Source organism: Amia ocellicauda, chromosome 12, assembly GCF_036373705.1.
Source record: "Amia ocellicauda isolate fAmiCal2 chromosome 12, fAmiCal2.hap1, whole genome shotgun sequence".
Taxonomy (NCBI): domain Eukaryota; kingdom Metazoa; phylum Chordata; class Actinopteri; order Amiiformes; family Amiidae; genus Amia; species Amia ocellicauda.
Window position 1 is genome coordinate 7,016,929 of NC_089861.1, and position 19,085 is coordinate 7,036,013.

At 40.5% G+C, this 19,085-nt stretch overlaps 1 protein-coding gene across 8 annotated transcripts in view; it reads right to left on the reverse strand.

The window, feature by feature from the left end:
• Positions 1 to 19,085, reverse strand: part of acsl1a (acyl-CoA synthetase long chain family member 1a) — a 37,280-nt gene that overhangs the window by 7,006 nt on the left and 11,189 nt on the right. For 4 of the 8 annotated variants that reach the window (XM_066718191.1, XM_066718197.1, XM_066718196.1 and 1 more), the window contains exons 2-14: positions 14,797 to 15,013; positions 9,013 to 9,124; positions 7,866 to 7,930; positions 7,168 to 7,269; positions 6,697 to 6,796; positions 5,809 to 5,984; positions 5,352 to 5,384; positions 5,182 to 5,233; positions 4,718 to 4,791; positions 3,959 to 4,036; positions 2,523 to 2,657; positions 1,441 to 1,575; positions 402 to 497 (exon numbers count right to left, since the gene is read on the reverse strand). In XM_066718191.1, coding sequence (XP_066574288.1) covers positions 402 to 497; positions 1,441 to 1,575; positions 2,523 to 2,657; positions 3,959 to 4,036; positions 4,718 to 4,791; positions 5,182 to 5,233; positions 5,352 to 5,384; positions 5,809 to 5,984; positions 6,697 to 6,796; positions 7,168 to 7,269; positions 7,866 to 7,930; positions 9,013 to 9,124; positions 14,797 to 14,994 — 1,356 coding nt within the window. In that variant the 5' untranslated portion in view covers positions 14,995 to 15,013. Of the gene's footprint in view, positions 1 to 401; positions 498 to 1,440; positions 1,576 to 2,522; positions 2,658 to 3,958; positions 4,037 to 4,088; positions 4,167 to 4,717; positions 4,792 to 5,181; positions 5,234 to 5,351; positions 5,385 to 5,808; positions 5,985 to 6,696; positions 6,797 to 7,167; positions 7,270 to 7,865; positions 7,931 to 9,012; positions 9,125 to 14,796; positions 15,014 to 17,594; positions 17,712 to 18,556; positions 18,650 to 19,085 lie in introns of those variants that run through there. The other 4 variants (XM_066718194.1, XM_066718193.1, XM_066718192.1 and 1 more) reach the window with 4 other exon arrangements.

The following is a 19,085-nucleotide window of genomic DNA, read 5'->3' on the forward strand; positions in this document are numbered from 1 at the left end:
TCTAAAGAAGGTCCACTGACATGCAATTAACTGAGTTTTCATTGGTGGCTCAAGAAATGCTAGTTTGACACTAGTCATTTCCGCTTGCTCTGGACTGAGAAAATATTAAATGTTTTGCAGGCAAATTGTTGGAGGAAAGCCACAAATGTACAACAGTAGGGCCAGTTTTCACTAGTTTCCTCTAAAACTTAAACAGCTCATTTTGACATATTAAAACTATTTCTACAACAGCTTTACATATCTGCTCAGCAGCTATAAGTACGTAATAGGGAAAATATGCGTTGACTAAGCACTGCTAGGCACACAGAAATGTGAGCCGCTGCATGACACCACCAGGATGTGCACAAATGTAATCCATCACTAGCTGCACTTCCAATTATAACCCCCTGTGCCGTACTCACCTGGCACCCCAGGGCAGCTCTGAGGAAAGTCAGGACAATGGGAGACACGGGGGCAGCTCCAGTCACCATCAGACGCACACGGCCTCCCAGACTGGCCTACACAAGCAACACAATGCAGGCTCAGCACAGGAGAACAGCACTACCCTTATGAGAGTTTGCCAATGCAAAATTTACCATAGGATCTCTGCACTGCAAACATGGTTTTCCTATGGTTGAACCATAATTTCAGTAGTTTCCTGCAGTTTAAACTTATGTTTTCTCTAGCATAATAATGTCGAATACAGAGGAAACTATTTTCCAGAGCACACACCCCTCTCTTTCAACCAAGTGAACATAGTAACCACTTTATATTAAGTTGCTTCTTTACATTAAAGTTTATGATGTCATTGGGTAAGCTGTGAAACAGGAAATATCTTGTAGTAAAATACTATACACCCCCCCCCCCCCTTGTCCCCTTTACTATATACACATGTATTTTTTATTTACAGTTTTCAGAAATATGAATGCTAAGGAAGAAAATGAATTGATGCTATAATTTGTTACAGTTATTATGATTAGGTTTTTAATCTCAGTTCAAAACCTCCAAAGTTAGTGTGTGCAGTGAATTCTCACTAACACGGCAGACTGATAGTGTGTCTGGATTTGGGCTTGTATGCTTAGGATGTTGACCTCTGAACGATGTTAAAAAACATTTCAAGTAAAGGATGTGGTATAATCATTTTCCCTCCATTAGGAGAGATTAGATACTGCCACACCCAAACACACTTCTTTAGAGGGCACAGCTTTCATGGTTTGTCTTCCATGCATTCTTCAGTTTGTTTCAAGTGATCAAAGAGCTTTCTTCAACTAAAGGGTGCCAGGAGAAAATATTCCATATTCAATTCCAAACATGAACCGGGAACAGATCCGACCATTTTACGCAGATTTTCCTTCCCGTTGAAATCTATCCAATTCATGCCCTGATAAAGAATTAAAGTGTGGAAACAAAGCAAACCGGTGTTTCAGGTAAATAAAATTATTCGCAGGTTTGGGCTCCTACCTGCACTTTACTGAAGATCAGTTTGTCCCACAAGCTGTCCTTCCTCACAATCCCGCTCCTCAGCTCTGCTTCTTTCCGCTTGGTGGCGAAGTCCAGCAGCCACCTCTTCAAGGGTGTGTTGGCCTGTCCAAAGATCTGAACACAAACCGCGAAGGATTAAAAACTTGTTTTCCTAGATGTATTAATCAATCCAAACATTAAAAAAAGGCTTTGTTGAAATGATGCTTAGGTTACCTTTGTGCACAGGATTTTAAAAGCACTGCTATACAGTATCTAGTACTGCACCAACCAATTATTGTACTATCCATATAGCGTTTACTGGGAGGGGTATAGAACGAAGCTGACTAAGCCAATTTACACCTACAATTGAAGAAGTAGGAAGTGGTTCTGATTAATCAACGCTGTAGATACAGATTGTGGAAGCGGATTCACCTGGGCGAGAGAGGAGAGGAATTGTGCAGCACTAACATCATTAACACAAACAGTCCGTGTTCGCTTTTCTGTGCGAGCGTCTCTGCCGGCTTTGAGATGAAAATATTGGAGACTTAAGTTGTGTGGGAGGGGAGGAGGTGCTGGGCAAAAGTAAGTAGGTCATTCCAACAAATCTTGCCTGTAACATTCACTGGTTGAACTTTCATGCGTGCCTGGCTTTCCCCTGTTTAACATCACCTGCAGGGTCCTAAAAACCAACACATGACGTTATTGGACTGAGGGTATAAGGGTATATTTTGTGTTTTGTTCGAAATTCTCGAAATAACTGGATTAGCCAAAACACCTGCTTCAACTGCCGGAGTGGAATCTTTCCAAACCTTTATAAAATCAGTGATTTTAGGAATGACCTATAATACTCACAGGATTGGGGGTTCCCCGGGTTCAAGGTTTGGAGACCGCTGAAGATGTACAGCATGTATCAATGGTGTTGATGTGGAAATGTTTAAATTTAAATCATGTTAGTTCCTAGGCAAATGGCTTATCACTGGGGCATTATATAAGAGGGTGGTGCAGTCAATGTTTTTTATTAGGAAACTGAGGTCTTTCCATGTCTCCAATAAGATGTTGTACCAGACCTAGTCATCGCTCACCTTATCGAACATCCGGTTGAGCAGACGGGGAACCACAGGGAACACAGTGGGCTGCAGCGTCTTCAGGTCGTCCATGAGAAGGCGGATATCTCCCTGGAAAAACCCGATCCGAGCCCCGTGGCACATGATCACCCCCTGAGAACACAAGATGGGTCTGTTATTGCCCGTCTCTCTGCTCTGCAGCCTCTCTTAGCTTTACATTCCCAGTGTCTGTTCTTCGTGAGTAAAGAACAGTTAGTTCAAAACACAAATTCGAGTCAACACTGATTTACATACAGGCATGGAGCCATTAGGTGTCAGGAATAAGCAGTGGGGTGCGTATAAATCTACCAATATACCCAGAAATTACTGAACACTACCTTGGGATGTCCATCACAAATAAACAATGGCACAGACTAGAATATCTAACTGTTTGAATTTCCTTCAACATTCATTATTATAATATTATTAATTATGTATATTTCCCTCAAGATTTGCTCATCTGTGAAAGAGGTAACAGGGTCACATTTCATGATGCTTTTGGTACTTCTGGGTATAGCATGTTTTGAGAACCCTCAAAATGACACACACATACTGCCATTTAAAAATCTGTTAAATTAAGGAACATAGGAAAAAAAAAAAAAGGTTGGGATCCTGACGAGTAATCTAAAGTATTGAATATATAGATAAACTCTAAACACAATTGGCTTCAAAAACAAAAATTCAAGCAGTTTAATTATAAGACGTAACAATGAGATGGGTAGGAATGCTTTAGTTATTATCTTAAGAGGATGATTACTGGTTCAACCCAGTTGCGAGACACCGCTTTCATGGCCTCAGCATTTGCAATTACATTGAAACGTCCGAACCACATTTAAGAGTCTACAGTGGAAAGTGGTGCATTATCCAAAAATGACCCTGCAACAGCCTAAAAAGCACTACAGAAGGCAGGTGACCTCAAAGGAAGGTCAGTTTCTCAACTCTTCGTATCAGAAACCATACCTGAATTTCACAGAATGACAATTTAAGACCTTCTGAAGACTGCTATACTTTAAAGGCCGTGCGGTGATCTAAAAGTCCTTCAAAATCAAGGCTAACTCTTCACCTTCAGCCGAGTGTATATTCAACTGGTGTATATTATAAGGTGTTCCCCTTTATTAGGTGAAATACACAGGGCTTGACAAAAGCATAGACACCTCATAGGAATGTCATGGGCAATAATTGACTGCTTGACAGACATGTGTTCTACCTTGAAGTCCAGGTAGAGAGCACAGAAAGTCTGTACAGCACAAAGGATGTTCAAGCAATGCAATCGACTGAAATAAGGGGCACAGAGTCAATGAGGTTGAGCTAGAACCCAATAAGAGAACCCAATAAGTTTTTCCTTATAATAAAAAAAAGAGGCAGGATCTTGCATGTCAAACCTGTGTATTGGTCAATTTCTTTCAAATACATACCTGCACCACCCTCTCAAACATATGGGCAAGAGGTAAGTAGGATACATGAACGTCATTGTAGTTTAATTGGCAATTCATCTGGGGAAAAAAAACAATACACAGGCAGGGAAGGATGAAAATTAGATCCTACCTCCACAATTCTCTCAAACATGTGAGCCAGTGGCAAGAAGGAAATCACAACATCTTCAGACGAGATGCAGAAGACATTCTGGAGGTGAACAGGAAAAAGAACAGGAGGAAGACAGGAAGAAGGCAGAGAGAGGAAAGCAAAGCACGAAGCCAGAAATCAGAATGAAAAGTCTCAGAAGACAGAAATGAAGACCACTCCCAAAATCAAGAAGAGACAGAGAAATGAACATACATACATAAAAAGAAAGAGGAACATGGAAGAGTGTGGCACTGTTTCTGCATAGTCTTCATTAAGATTCAGTGGTCATGTAACAAAATGTCTTTTTTTTTTTTTTAAGCAGATAAAATGTATTTTTGTAGATGCATTAAGAAAATAGTTACTAATCAGAATTATAGTTTATTTTGCCCTTATGACCTAAAGAATAGATAGGCTTTTATTAAAATACCTAATTGACCGATCCTAGCAAAGCAAACAGTACACATCCATTTCCATTTTTTGATTAAACAGAAATAAACAGACCAAAATTATAATATGAATACTGATGATGCACAGGTTGATCAAGTGACTTTAAAACATCATCAGGCAGTGCTTATACACATTTGTGCAACATCACGTGTAAATAGGTTTACCTGCGTGATTTTAATAAATGCAGAACAATTGGACACAATATTGCCATGGGTAAGCATGGCTCCTTTAGGGTTTCCTGGAGAGAGAGGAAAATAGTTAGGAATGATCTTTTATGGTCTCAGATCCTGACAAACTACTGCAGTGGGGACAGCTCAGGAAATAAACCCGGTTAAGTGTGCCAGCCTGCTTTGGTAACATTGGGCTAAGGTTGCATAAAGGATCAGATTATAAACCATGAAGAAACATCCAGAGAACTAAGCTATGTCATATTTGAAAAAGAGGAGGCCGGTACATTTCTCACGCATGTAATTAAATGCTGGACTTCTACATTCGGTATGATCCAAGCTATAGAACCCATTCAGCACTTTGTTACTGTGTGGCAGTAGTTTGCCACACCGTGCCACCCAATTAAGCTCATATTTTAAGAAAAGGTGTCATGCATAACCAATAACAGATGCCTCCTCACCTGTAGTCCCGCTGGTGAAACAAATGATTGCCAGGTCATCAGGCTTTGGGGGCTACAGAAAAACACGAAATACAAACAGCAACATTATTTTCTTGCCAATGTGCCATGTTGTGTTGCTGCTGCTTCCATTCTGAAAAGCTTTCATGGATACGTTTTCAAACACTACTTACCATTGGCCGTTTCCGGTTTGCCCTTCCAAGAGCCTACAAAGACACACAGAGTAAAACATTACTGTGACGCTGTGCCTGAGGTGACCTGCAACGTCAGCGCAGAAATGGATGTGCCTCATGACTTAGCAGTTGCAATTCATAGCTTACTTATTCAACTTGAAACAATAAAACACTAGATATAATATTAGAGAGCACAAAAATAAGAAGTAACTAATGTGTGAAAATGCAATTTGGTGACGCATTTGTTCTTCACCAACTAGTGAGCTTGCGGTCGTGAAAATCATGGAACGAAAAGAAAGACTCAATAGTTAATCTAAAACAAAACAAAATTTGATCAGATCAAATTTTAACGGTTGAAATGTTGAAAAATACCACACTTAAGCCTAAATACAAGGAGAAGGGCTGCTTGTCTAGCGGAGGTATGCGGTTTAAGTGACTTTTCTTGAAAGGAACTCACCTCGACATCCTTCAGACTGAGGATTTCAATGCCACACTTCCGCCCTCTGGCCACCAAGTCAGCATCATAAGGCTCCATGAGGATGATGGTCTTGACACGATGCTCCCCGCTGGACACGCAGTCCAGGAGAAGCCGGGCCTTTTCCACTACGTCACAGATCACCGTGGAGATGCACGCTGAAAAATTGGAAGTTATCATTAAAGGTCAGTTTGGCCAAACAAACAGGAAATCGACCTAGTGATCAAGGACTTCTGTACTCGGGCACATATCTAGCCATCTATGAGTGTCATGGGCATGCAAGCATCCTTTCCCCTTTTCCTTCTGCAGTATCTAGGCCATTTCTTTCTCAATATTTATCAGTTGCCTTCCTGATAGCAGAAGCAAACACAAAAGTTATATTCAACCCAAAAAACCTGGCCCAGATACAATTCTATGATAAGAACATAAAGTTTAGAAAGGAGAGGAGGCCATTTGCCCCATCGTGCTCGTTTGGTGTCCATTAGGATCTAAGTGATCCAAGGATCCTATCCAGTCTCTTTTTAAATGTTCCCAAATTTTCAGCTTCAACCACAATCGCTGGGGAGTTTGTTCCAGATGACGTACAAGCTGTGGCAAGCATGGCAGCTTAGCTTCACTGGCACAAAAATGGGCATCACTGGTCTAGACTGAGAATGTCCAACTCAAGTCCTTGCGGGGGAGGCAGCTGGTAAGACCAACCAATGAATAAATAAACAACTGGGTCACTTCAGAAGGAGAAACGTGCGTCGATTCCAAATTGTGCACAAACACTCAGGCTAAAAATGTGTCACCCGCCACTAGAGGTTAGGAGAATTTGTAATTTGGTAGAAACCCATTACATGTTTTTTTCCCTAAGCACGCTATACATACCTTGGTTAATAATGTAGGTAATGGCTTCATTTCCCAGTGTGTCATAGAGGGGCACACACACCATTGAATATGTGTAGCAGGCCAGTTCAGCAATTGTCCACTGTGTACAGGCAAGAACAAACAGATTTGTCAAACAGAAGAGATACAGTATACCCAAGGCTTTGAAATGTACAGTGACTCAAAGAACAGATTTCTGTTGCCAATCAGAGACAAGCTTCATAGAACCTTTTTTGATTTTTAAATCAAATCCAAGTTAAATTCCAGACAAGCCCGTATGATAGTGTACTGTAGTATACTACGGTTTGTCGTATAGGAAAGCAAAGTGACATCATGGTCAAGAATGGAGAGCTATAGAAAACCCAGATGCAAACTTGGTTTAAACATGGCAAAGCAAAGAATATGCATGCTGAAAACCCCCTGTGTTGTGAAAGTAGCAACTGGTGCGATCAATAATATAAAAAAATAATTTACCTCGGGTCTGTTTTGTGCAAAGATTCCAATGAACTGGTCGGACGAAGCGGTGTGGCCTCTATGGATTAAACCCGATCCCAGATATTCTGCTCTGTCTGATACCTAAAGACATGAAACCACAGCAAAAAATACAGAATTAACAAACATACATCCTCAGATCAATACTTGGTGACATTAAAGGTGCCGCGTGTACAAACTGAAGAGCTCCAGTAAACATCCCGTTCCCAAAACACAGGAGTCCCTGAGTTCGGACACTAGGATGGACCGTGCCAACTGGTTATCCGGTAGCAGATGACATTGTTTGTTCTTTGTGCTTGTGTCATGTTGCAAGTGATGATTGCTGATTTGTGAATTAGATTAGAATTAAATTTGTGAATGAGTATTTTATGGATTCTGAATTACAGTGCATCTTGCTTTAAGATGGGTTTGGGAGTCTGTCGATGGCATTTCCAAGCTTAAACATTGTTCTGGTCATTGAAATCTCTATAGTGAGTTGTGGTTCACAGTCTTACTTTTCACCTTAGTCCTATCAAACACAAACAGAACGATTAGATTATTTTCAAGGAAAATAATCTAGCTAGAGCAACTATTTTTTAATAAACAATACCCAACATGTGCCAATGGAATTATTCTGAACAGATTAAATGGGTCAAAGGAGGCAATTCTGGCATTCCTGGTGTAGTAAGGATGCGTCTTACCTCTTGGTAGGATTGCCACTCATAAGGCTGGTTGGGCTTTCTTGATCCAAGGCATGGTCCATTGTCTTTAAAACAAAATAAGTTTGGTCATTAAATACTATTAACAGACATACATTATATATATATACACACACACACACACACAAATTATATATATTACATACATACATACATACATACATATGAAGCACATTATATATATGTATGCATGTATGTATATAATCACACACACACACACACACACACACACACACACACACACACACACACACACACACACACACACACACACACACACACACACATTCCAAATCCCACCAATATTGAGATTAAACTTTCCAAATCAGATTAACTCTACTTTCCCTCCTCCTCTTCTAACATCCTAACCTCTCACTTACTACTCGACTCGGCTCAACTGTTCGTCCAGACCCTGGTTTACTCCTGATTGGATGACCGCAACTCCCCCCTGGCTGGCCTGCTTGCCTGCCCGATTCACACCCGCTACTCCACCAATCCACTCTCCACTGGCTCCCCATCTCAGCTCGCATCAAGTTCAAGACTCTCTTGACCATACTGCACCTTCCTGTGCCAGAAGGCTCGCTGTACCCCCTCTCCCCTCCCCTACCTCTATAAATAAATAAAAGTTGAAATGCCAAAGCTCAACTGTGTCCTTCACTTAAAACACAGGGCTGAACTTTATACTTCACGCATGAAAATGAAGTAAAGAATCCTCAATTTCCATTTTTTTTTTAATCAGTCAAATTTCATTGCCAAAACCTTTTTTTATAAATACAGGAGAGTAGAGAATTTTAGAGAATTATACCACTCCCCCAGTGGCAGGATGCAAATAGCTTATTCCCACTGCCAGGGTTCCTCTGGTTGCAACGCCAACAGCAACTCCTAGTCAGTGAAAGACATGACGCTCCTCCCATTGGCATTAGCACTCGTGTAGAACTCAGTTTGAACAACAGCGATGGGTTCTCACCTCCTTCAATGCCTGCTCATGTGAGCGGGGGTTGCAATGATGAGTCTGAGCAGATAATTGTCAATTCCAAATCAGGGCAAAAACAAATTGTAAAATAACTGACGATTTTAAAATTAATTAAATTTTGAATATTTAAACAAAACAAACAAAAAAACGACTTACCTGATACCCGGATGCCCCTCTGAAAGACCTCGTACATCGTCTTGGTGTCATTGTAAAGATGAGTCATGAACTCACTGTCAGACAGGACGGACCTCCGCGCGTATTCAAGTCCCTTAAAGACAAAATTAAAGACTTATTTCAATACTGCCTGCTTAACACAGACCGCTTGCAGAAAGCCACGATTTTCAGCAGAGCAATAGAAACCAGCCTGCTCCAAGACATCCTATACATAAATTGCCAACCAACTTAAGAACGGCATATGCAAAAAGGGAATTCATTTTTCACACATTCATATCAGAACCAGCAATACTTCTGTGCCAGTATCTGCAGATTTGATACCCGTCTGTTCCCATACATATACTAAGCAGCATGGCCAATAGGGGGAGTCATAGCCATTTTCCCCAAAGCTGAAAAATTCTGAAGACCTTCTTCCAGCAGTTGTCTGACAATGGGTGGCAATCAATCCATACCGTATTTAAAATCTCATACAAACACACTCATTTCACTAATTTGGCTCCTGATACATGCAAGTCTGAGTTTCACTGCTCGAACACCAGGAGTCCCCTTGAAATGATACAGCTACTTTTGGGGCCAAAAATGCTGAAGCAAAACAAGAGAACTTAGGGGCAAAAGATAAGGCTGGCACAATCAAAATGGTTCAGCTGGTTTTATCATCACTATGGCATTGTCTGCCAAGTAGGAGCTGCAAACGTCAAACATGGGAGATAACAGAGCGGAGAAACAACCATCCCCTAAGGGAGGAAAAAAAAAAACGCTAAGCCACAAAGCGGAATGTTTTTGAGTACACTGTACAACAAACCCCATCAGGGCCCATTAAGATTCAACTGGGAACCAGAGATGGGTGTTGTTGAGCACTGGCCCACTCTAGTGCCGTGGTTACGGAGCCGGCTGTTTCCACAACACTGACACAAACCTTTTCCACACCCAGCGGCTCCAACAACCCAGGCTTTCAGACGTTTGTGAAGGAAACCCGAGCTGGAATGTACTAAAATTGCCTTCCTCTCACTGAGCGATGGAAGAGGCTGCAATAGGAATAATGTAAACCTTTAAAAAGCCCTTCAGCACTAACCATTGCACAAGCAAGCCTTTAATGAATGGATATTAGCTTGGCTTACGAGTCTGCGGTCTGCTAGAAGTCATCCTCTAACTGCTGTAGGAGTAGTAAATCTCGTGCATCACGTTCCTATTATTTCGGTTCTAATTCTTTGCTGTAGGGTGACCTTGCATTTCAATAGACACCTTTAAAACAGAAAGAATGTTGAAATGAAGCCTTACACCGTTGATGCATTTAATATTCTTGTTTAATTAAAAGGTATCCAAGGTACTAACTGCAATTTATGCACAAAAAACTAGGGAACTAGGGAAATTATGCAAGACTAGAGATTACTTAACACTAGGTTTTCCAGAATGCCTCCAATCTGATTAGGTCAACTGCATTAAATATTCCTTAATGAAGTAATCACACTTACATTTTGTGTTCTTCCCTTTCCAGACACTATGTCATCAGTCCTGAAGTGTTGCTAGGCTACAAACATAAAATTCTTATCCTTTCATCACAACAGAAAAATGTCAGCATCCTTTTATTATCACCAAGCAGAGCTCATACATTCGGTCACTTTGGAATCTAATCGGGGAGGAATCTGGAGCAGTGAAAGGAAGAATAAAAGAGGAATCTTTAAAATGTGCTGTCTAGGTTATGCTGAACTTAAGAACCACAACAATAAATGCATAGTGTCAAGCATTCACAGAGCCAACCACTATGAAGGACAAGCAATGCTGGTCACAAATAAACAGATACGACAAATATATACAATACCCTGGCGGAATAAAATGTGCACCAGTGACAACACAAAAGAATCACTTTTCAATATTTGCGTTTCTAAATCTATTTTTGGCAGGTCTGGACTTCGGGGTGAACATTAGAGTAGTTTTATACTGCAGCACTGTCCTGTGTTGACAAACCACTACTGTACGGTCTCCTGAATAGACTTCACGATATTTCTTATTGGTAATAAAGGCTAAAGCTTAATTAACATTGTGGTTATATAAACAAACACTAATGAGCAGAAACTATTTTGCACAGTACTGTACGTTGTCAGGGTGATGCACTTGCTGCGACACCCTATGTCACAACAGTATCGCCAGTCAAAAGGAAAGAGGAACAACTTTCTTCCCTATGAAATCAGACCACCCTTCCCAAACAAAAGGCAGAGCAGGCGTGCGCTCGCCGGTTTGTGGAGGCTGGCAGCGACCCTCAATCGGAGAACTGTGCACTGCTCAAACACGCTTTGTTTCACTGCCCGGGGGCGTCCAGACAGCTGCTGTGGCGTTGCGTCCGTTGTGAAACGAGAAGACTGGCACTGCTTTGATTTGCTCTGGACTAGGATGGGGCATTCAAAACGTGGGCAGAGACCAGTGATGCGATTCCCTGTTGAAGCAAGCTAAAACAAACACACAAACAAACAGAAAACTGCCACAGGGCAATTCTGCATTAAAAAAAATACAACAAAAGAGCATTACCTTCCTTTTATTTTTTTCCCAAAGAAGTTTTATTTTTCAGAACTAACGTAACACACAACTTGCAGTTCCCGTCATATTATCATTTGTATACATTGAAACAAACAAAAGTCGTGTAGTTTTTTAATACAGGGTGAAAATGAGTAATTTCTACCTCTTTCTGAGTGAATCTACATTAAGGTCATTTTTGTCTTGTGTTTATGTATGGAAAATAAAGTCTGCTGATTTTGTTTACTGCAGGATACAGATAAAGGAGTAGGTAATACGCACTAATGTTAATGAGGGCATTTAACTGTGAAGCATTTAGTGGTTAGTGCGGCTTTCTGTAGACGGGTCAGGATGTGTATGCAACAGAACAGCGAGATGCAAGCTTCTGAAAGTGTTGTGAATTTGGTTAATCATAATTTGGTTCCCAAGTTGACGTTGCCAAGTGACCCAGTTGCAGGGTCTTTGTAGCTTTAAGCTGCAACAGGGAAATGCAACAAAGGAGCTCAGCCAAAACAAACAATATGAAAAGTATGATCATGCCAACAACAATTATAGAACAATGCAGACTGAAAATAAATACCCCCACACCTTCCCGACACTGGTGTCTCATAAGCCAGGCATCAAATATCAGAACTGCAAATTGAAGGTTTGAAAGATGATCCAAACCACTAGTCTTAAATGTGTAATGAGCACTCCCCGCCCCCCATGTAACTTTTGTTGTCGTTTTACTTATGGTTTTCACAAATACCACCCACTAGAGAAATCCCCAGAGCCAAATTTGTAAACTTTCCCAGTCATATAAATGGCGAACATTTGACAGTCGAAAGATTAAAATTGTAATTGAAACCCTGCACCTTAGATACATTATTTTTTATAGCTCTATTACAAACCACGGATTTCTTTTGCAAGAACGGGCAAGCAGGAAGGAGGAACCGAGGATCTGTACAGGACTGCCTGCTCCGGTTATTAAACTAGGCCAGACTCATTTCACAGAGATGCTATCAACAGCTGTAACTAGCTGATGCCAAACCCCCCCCCCCAAACTATAGTCAGACCACTCTGCACTCATTCACCCCTCTGTGAATCACATGCTTGTTCTGCAGAAAGAAATAGCAAACCACAACCACATGACTTCCACATCTAAACAACTGGATCAGAGCTTCACTTTTCTCTGGTTTCAAAACCACGCAAGACAACCGTCAGCTCAATGCTGCTCTTAAGAAAGCAGGACTCTTTGCTTTAAACACACCATGATGAAATGCCAGCATAAACAGAAGAAACGTTTTCTCTCATGGTGCGACAGGACTGTTGTAGGTTCCGTTGGTGTTCCTGTAAACTAGAACTCCAGAAAGTCTATTTTCGATTTGGTTTTAAAGTATAGCAGGGTAGAGGAGCAGTCATTTCTCCATTTTATCCCGAGCAGTTGTTCAGTTTAACCCTCTAACTTCACACAGTACCTAAAGCTGTATACATGTACATGAAACCTGTACTTGCGGTGCAATGCATATGACACATACAACACAGCTGATCTGAATGTAGGCTTGGTATGCACACACCCATGTTTTTTCATGCCTGATCTGATAGGTAGGAAGAGTAAATGGTGTCATCTCTGTGCATTGGTACAGCTCTTGGTATGCTATATATTGTAGTGCTCTAGTGGTGTCCCACGGTGGTTTCTATAGTTGGGATTGCAACATATTCCCAAAATCCCCCAAAACCTGCAATTTAAATAATCCTACATTATGATTACCCATTTACAGAAATATCCAAGGCCTCATCTACATACACAGACACATACTACAACTGAGTAAATCAGTGGAATGCCAACAAACCAGTTTATAATCTCATATTAAATAAAACAGGTCTCCACTTTTAGGTTGAGCTTTCTCTGGAAACACAATGGCAGACATCCCTAAACCCCCTGGTTCCTTCCGCCCAATTCCCAAAAGCTAACAAACAAGTAAAAAGCAGAGGTATCCGAGTGCACCTCTGTTTGAATATACAGAATTGTTTTCTTTATATAACAAAAACAACACCAGCATTGCTTGTCCTTCTTAAATCAATCTCGCAGTGACTCACTTCTGCGTTGTGTTGGAAACAGGGCAGAACAAACAACAGCTCTTTCAAAGCACAAATGGAGGTCTTCATTACAAACAGGTAAGGCCAGTCCTGAAGGCTCTCCCCTTTGAACTTCAAAGCTCACATGCAAATTATATTCAGATCTAAACAGCAAGATGGGTTATTGTGTTGCCGTGTTTCAAAAAACAAGCAGACCATGTATTTATGCATAGCAAAAATCCTCTTGCTGTGTTTTGGTGTTCCTAAGATGCCAATTTAGAAATTGACAACTTGAGTATTTCATTAGTATTAAAGGAATTTCGCCAAATTTATTCTGGGGCATTACTCGCATCAGTTATCTGAGGGGTCAAAACACTAGGAGATTAAACTGTACATCAGAGTCTATTGACCCTGTTTGTTGGCCACATCAAGTTACAGGAACGTCTGGTTTAAATTCCAACCAAGATCTCAATTGATTAATTATAAAAGGTAACATTCTATTGGCTTAAATGAGTAAAAATTAACTAATTAAATCAGTGCAACATACATGCCACCTACAGAGGCCTGGTAAATTGAGAAATCATTTTTGCCAAGCCTGTGAAATGTCTGACACTTGCATCATGTTTTATTTGAAATGGTCAACCTAATTTAAATCACTTATTGAAGACACCTTTAATCCATGGGGCCATGTAGGATCAAGGTTGGAGACCAGTGCTGTGATTCTTCACACAAGGGCTATTTGTCTTGGGTTTCTTTTCTTGAGAAGTGCTCTTCCTATTTTTTTAATTTTGAGAAACCCTTTAAAGAGCTTAGAAAGTAAAATCACCAGACTTGGGGTGAAATACATTTGTTCTCCAAATACTTTATGATTTACTTCTAATCATAGCTCTCCCAGTTCAATCCAACAAAACTCGCCTGTTCCTGATCGTCTCAGCTTTCGAAGAGGATACTTCTAAAATGGTTGAGGAGATTTTGGTGAAGGGAGGGTGAGTGGTACATTAGTGAGAAGATGTATAGGAGAGATCACAATCTGAGAGGTAAATTTGTAGACCAAGCAAACACATTAGACCCCAATTCTTATCACCATGGGTGGCGGAGAGACAAAATAAAAAGTGGAACAAAAATCAAGATGGATGTGGATAGATCAGGTTGAACAAGAAATCCAAAACCAGTTCACAGATTGCGTTGAGGAGCTCTCACCTCTACTTCCACAGACTGCATGGTGAGGTCGCAGGCTGGTTTCAGGGCCTTGGGTCGGGTGGCATACCAGTACGTGGTCACAGCTGCAAATGCCCCAAAGCCCATTAGCGTGTTGGTGGGAAGGCTGCGGACATACTGCCTGAACTCATCCATCTCCGGGAGTCGTAGTTGCCTCAGTATCTCATGTGCTTGCATCATGGGGACTTTACTTCACAATCTGCACAGAGAGAGACAGAGAAAACCAAACTTGTTCAGTCAAGGTCTTTTCACAGAACCTAAACAACAAGCTTGTTCTTGGTTTCTTCAATGTAGTGATTATTATAATTATGATTTCTTAGCAGATGCACTTACCAAGGGCTACTTTTTCATGTAATGATTTTCATAGCATTACAACACAGAAAATGTGGTAAGGATAATGCATTATGTTAATTAAACCACTTATTTAATCAATGCTGTCTTATCAGAGTTTAACACTAACATAGCCTTGTGCAATACTTGAAAGGGTTTTGGCTGACCCAAGTTAAGACAAGGGGTGGCTAAAACGTTGAATGCCATTCTGTACTATTTGAGGTCTTGAATCCATTGTTCAGTCAAATGGACCTGTGCAGTTTTTTGTTCTATGCTCTATCCATGTGCTACATCCACAGAACAGAAATAATTAATAAATAACTTCATAAGAATAGCCAGGGATGTGATCAGGGGGAAGATTCCGCTTTACCTACTGAGCTACAGCCTGAACATCAGAGCAATAAATAAAACAGCCAGCCTTTATGTATTGTTAATCAGAAGGCTTAGCATATCAGAAGAGGAGAAATTATGTTACTGCTGTTGTACCTTGGTAGAATCAATAAACCGATTGATTTTTCTCAGTAGAACATATCTTAAGCTCAGCCGGAATTGATATTTTCTCTTACAGGTTGTTGAAAGTGGATTGCTCTGCAGTTGATTTAACAATTAGAAGGCCACATCCACCGAACAAAAACTCCAATTCAAATCTTTAGTGTCATTCTGTATTTGTCATGTGAAACAAAGAAAGTGAATGCATATGGCCCCCAAAAGGTCAGACTGAATGATTTAACACAGTTGTACCTGCCCAGTGATATTTCATTCACCCACTGAACATTGCATTTCTGTTTTCATGGACTTCTGAAGTGAATGGAAAGGAAAGGAAAGGAAAGGAAAGGAAAGCTTTGGCAATTTAGTATTGTAAATGAATCCCTAGCAAACTAATCTCTAGGAATTGAACAACAGAGAGATGTGCTGATCTCAGATCTTCTTTGGCATCACTTTCTCTTTTGAAGGACTCCTTATCAAACTGTTAGGAGATAAACACATCTGTCCATGTAAAACTTTGATCAATGGCATCATGACCAGTATATGATGACATTATAGACAGGGTGAACTTTGGATTTTGGACAGAAAGGGTTTACAAATATGCTCAAATCAGTAGGAGTCGATTTAAAAGTACAATGTTCAAGTGAACAACATACAATTTGTCCACAAACTCTGGTTAATTATTATGACCACAAGCTGAAAGTAATTTTTGTGGCGTTTGGTGGCTGCTACACCATACTGATCAGATTACAAAAGGACACAGACCTTGTAGACCATTTCTGCAAACCACTTTCAACATAGCAGGGCAGGAGATTAATTGTATGAGATGTTGATCAAATTAAAAAGAAATTAGCACAATAAAATGAATACTTCCTCACTGTTCTAAAGGAGAAATTGTGAGAGCTGCAAGGTTAGTAAGGATTCCCCTGAAAGGACCAACTTTAGTGCTGAAAATTGACCAGCTTTTGGAGTGTAGCCTGGATGCCCAAGACTTTCTTAGGCAAGGATTAAAAAGCACTGGCCTAAATGGTACTCCAGATTATTGCCACATCCTTTCAGTTTCTTTATTATTAAAATGTGACATATTGCACTAAAGTATACCTAATAGTTCAGTAGTTTCCCTTTTGTTCCAGGGAATTCATGAAATTTAAACCTTTTACAATAATTTCACATCGAAATACTGATAATCATTTTACACAAGAGTGCTACCTGCAATACAACTAAAGGGATGCCAAAGCTGCAAAATAGCCTATACAATTCTCCTTTCATTTATTATATTTTTTTCAAGAAACTGGAAACAATCACTGCAACCAAAAGTATAACTGTATAGACAATTGTGGCACCCTTCCTTTGAAACAGATATTCACATTTAAACTATATTTGTCAGTGGATTAATGGCATTTCAGATGCACATATTTAGCACCTACATTCTTAACTCAGTTTATGCCACTGAAAATCTTAGATACTATTTTCTAACCTTTAAAAAGATTCAGTTCACCGAACAACAATAAAACATGCAGTGTTCAGACTTTACAAGGCTTGAAGGTTAGCAAGGTAGTTCTAATTCACCTGCGAATTTCCACTGACAACCGTAACAATCAAATACCATTTGCAAACATTTACCCCCAAATCACTGCTGCTTCGGTTCACAGTAGCAATAACAGCCCTGATAGAACATTTCTGTACACCTCAAGATAACATTTTCATGCCTTTGAAACTCATGAAAAGTATTGTTTTTGACAAGGAAGGGCACAAGGGAAAGGACCTGAGTGCAATTTAAGACCCTCTCCCCTCCACTGCCCCACTCAAATAGCCTTCAGCAGTACTGCAGGATCACAAGTGAAAAGGACAAATTCTCTTTGCTAAATTATATACAAAGTCAAACAAAATTGGACATAGGAGAGCAGCCAAAACTCAGGAGATAGAAGAGTAACTGGTTATAAGTTTCACTTTCTGTGTCTTACCCTTGGTGGCGTACAGCTGAAATCAATCCCTGGGAACTGTAAATAAAGTATTAAGAAGGATTCATAAAATGCCCTGTTACACCAAGACAGGTAGTCAGATTTCAGTTATTACTCCACACCTCTGAGGCAAACCTATTATATAGCTCACCCTGCACCACACGCCACCCCCCACTCCCACACAGGGTTTGACTTCTCACCTACTTTTATTTCAGTTCCAAGCTGCTATATTTACAGTAGCACTAGCACTCGATTTTTTTTTCCCTCCTCCTACTGATGCAGGTACAACAAACAGGATTAACCTTTCACTAAGGTCTGGGTCTGAAACCTTGATTATGCCCTTTCCAGATTTTCACTGCAGTGACAGAATAAATACTTGTATAGTTGTTATAGTCTTACTTAATACTGTAGATACATAGGAATGGGGGCATGTATGCATTAAAACAGTTGCATGTTTCAGTTATTTTTCCTTCATACTAATAATACCGAAATGAAAGCGAATCAGGAAATCCTTGAGATTTGCAATTATCTCAAAGCAAAGTTGTGAAGATGCCTCCAACTTGACTTAACCGGTACAGCTGCGAAGCACTGGGAGCAGACGGACTTCAACAAGCCTACAACGGAGCAAGAGACCTATTTTTAATTTGAGGTTGAAATTTAGGATCGAGCAGAGGAGAGGATTTCAGTCCGTAAGCCTGCAACATTGTACGTTTACTTATCTTAGCACTTTGCAAAACACCATCCTAGACATGCATGAGGGTAAAAAATATTTTTTACAGGACAGCTCAGCCACATTATAGCAACCAATATTCTGATAAAAAAAAAAAAAAACTACATTAAATATAATAGAGTTAAACAGCAACAGTAAAATAAAGCGTCCATGCTTTGATAAATTGACAGAGCAAGGCGTGCAGCCCCTCCAGAAATCAACACAAATGCACCCGAAAAGCAGCACCCAAACTCACAATGATCCACACGAACGTCCTCACCTCCACTCTCCTGTCCTTTGCCTTTTCTTGGACGTTCTGCACCCAAACTTATCCTTCACCTGAATTAATCTGCTTTAAAAAAACACAAAACAAAAAAAAAACTGCAGATGCGCTTTTCAAGACCCCCACCCCCCCGCACGAACCAACCCCTTTCCGCCACACTACCCTCCCCATGATGTCAATCACGGCGTTGGTTTGTGAAAGGTCAGACAGAACACAGCAACTCAGGTATTGTCCTACACCATATTCCAAAACCAACAGCGTGGAGTCAAGTTAATGTACAACCCGAATAATCTTGGGCAAACAGCTGGCAGAGTCCCATCTCTGGCACCATTCCCATCGCTTCACCTTAATAGCCCCTCGCAAGCTCTCCCCCACAAAAACATTCCACAGAATCAGAGGAATGCAGGATCATGCTAACGCAGACAAGAGGGGAAACAGGCCAAGGAAGCCAAAGCAAATGAAAGCAGGTTTTTAAAATACCATTCAGCCTAACGACAATGAC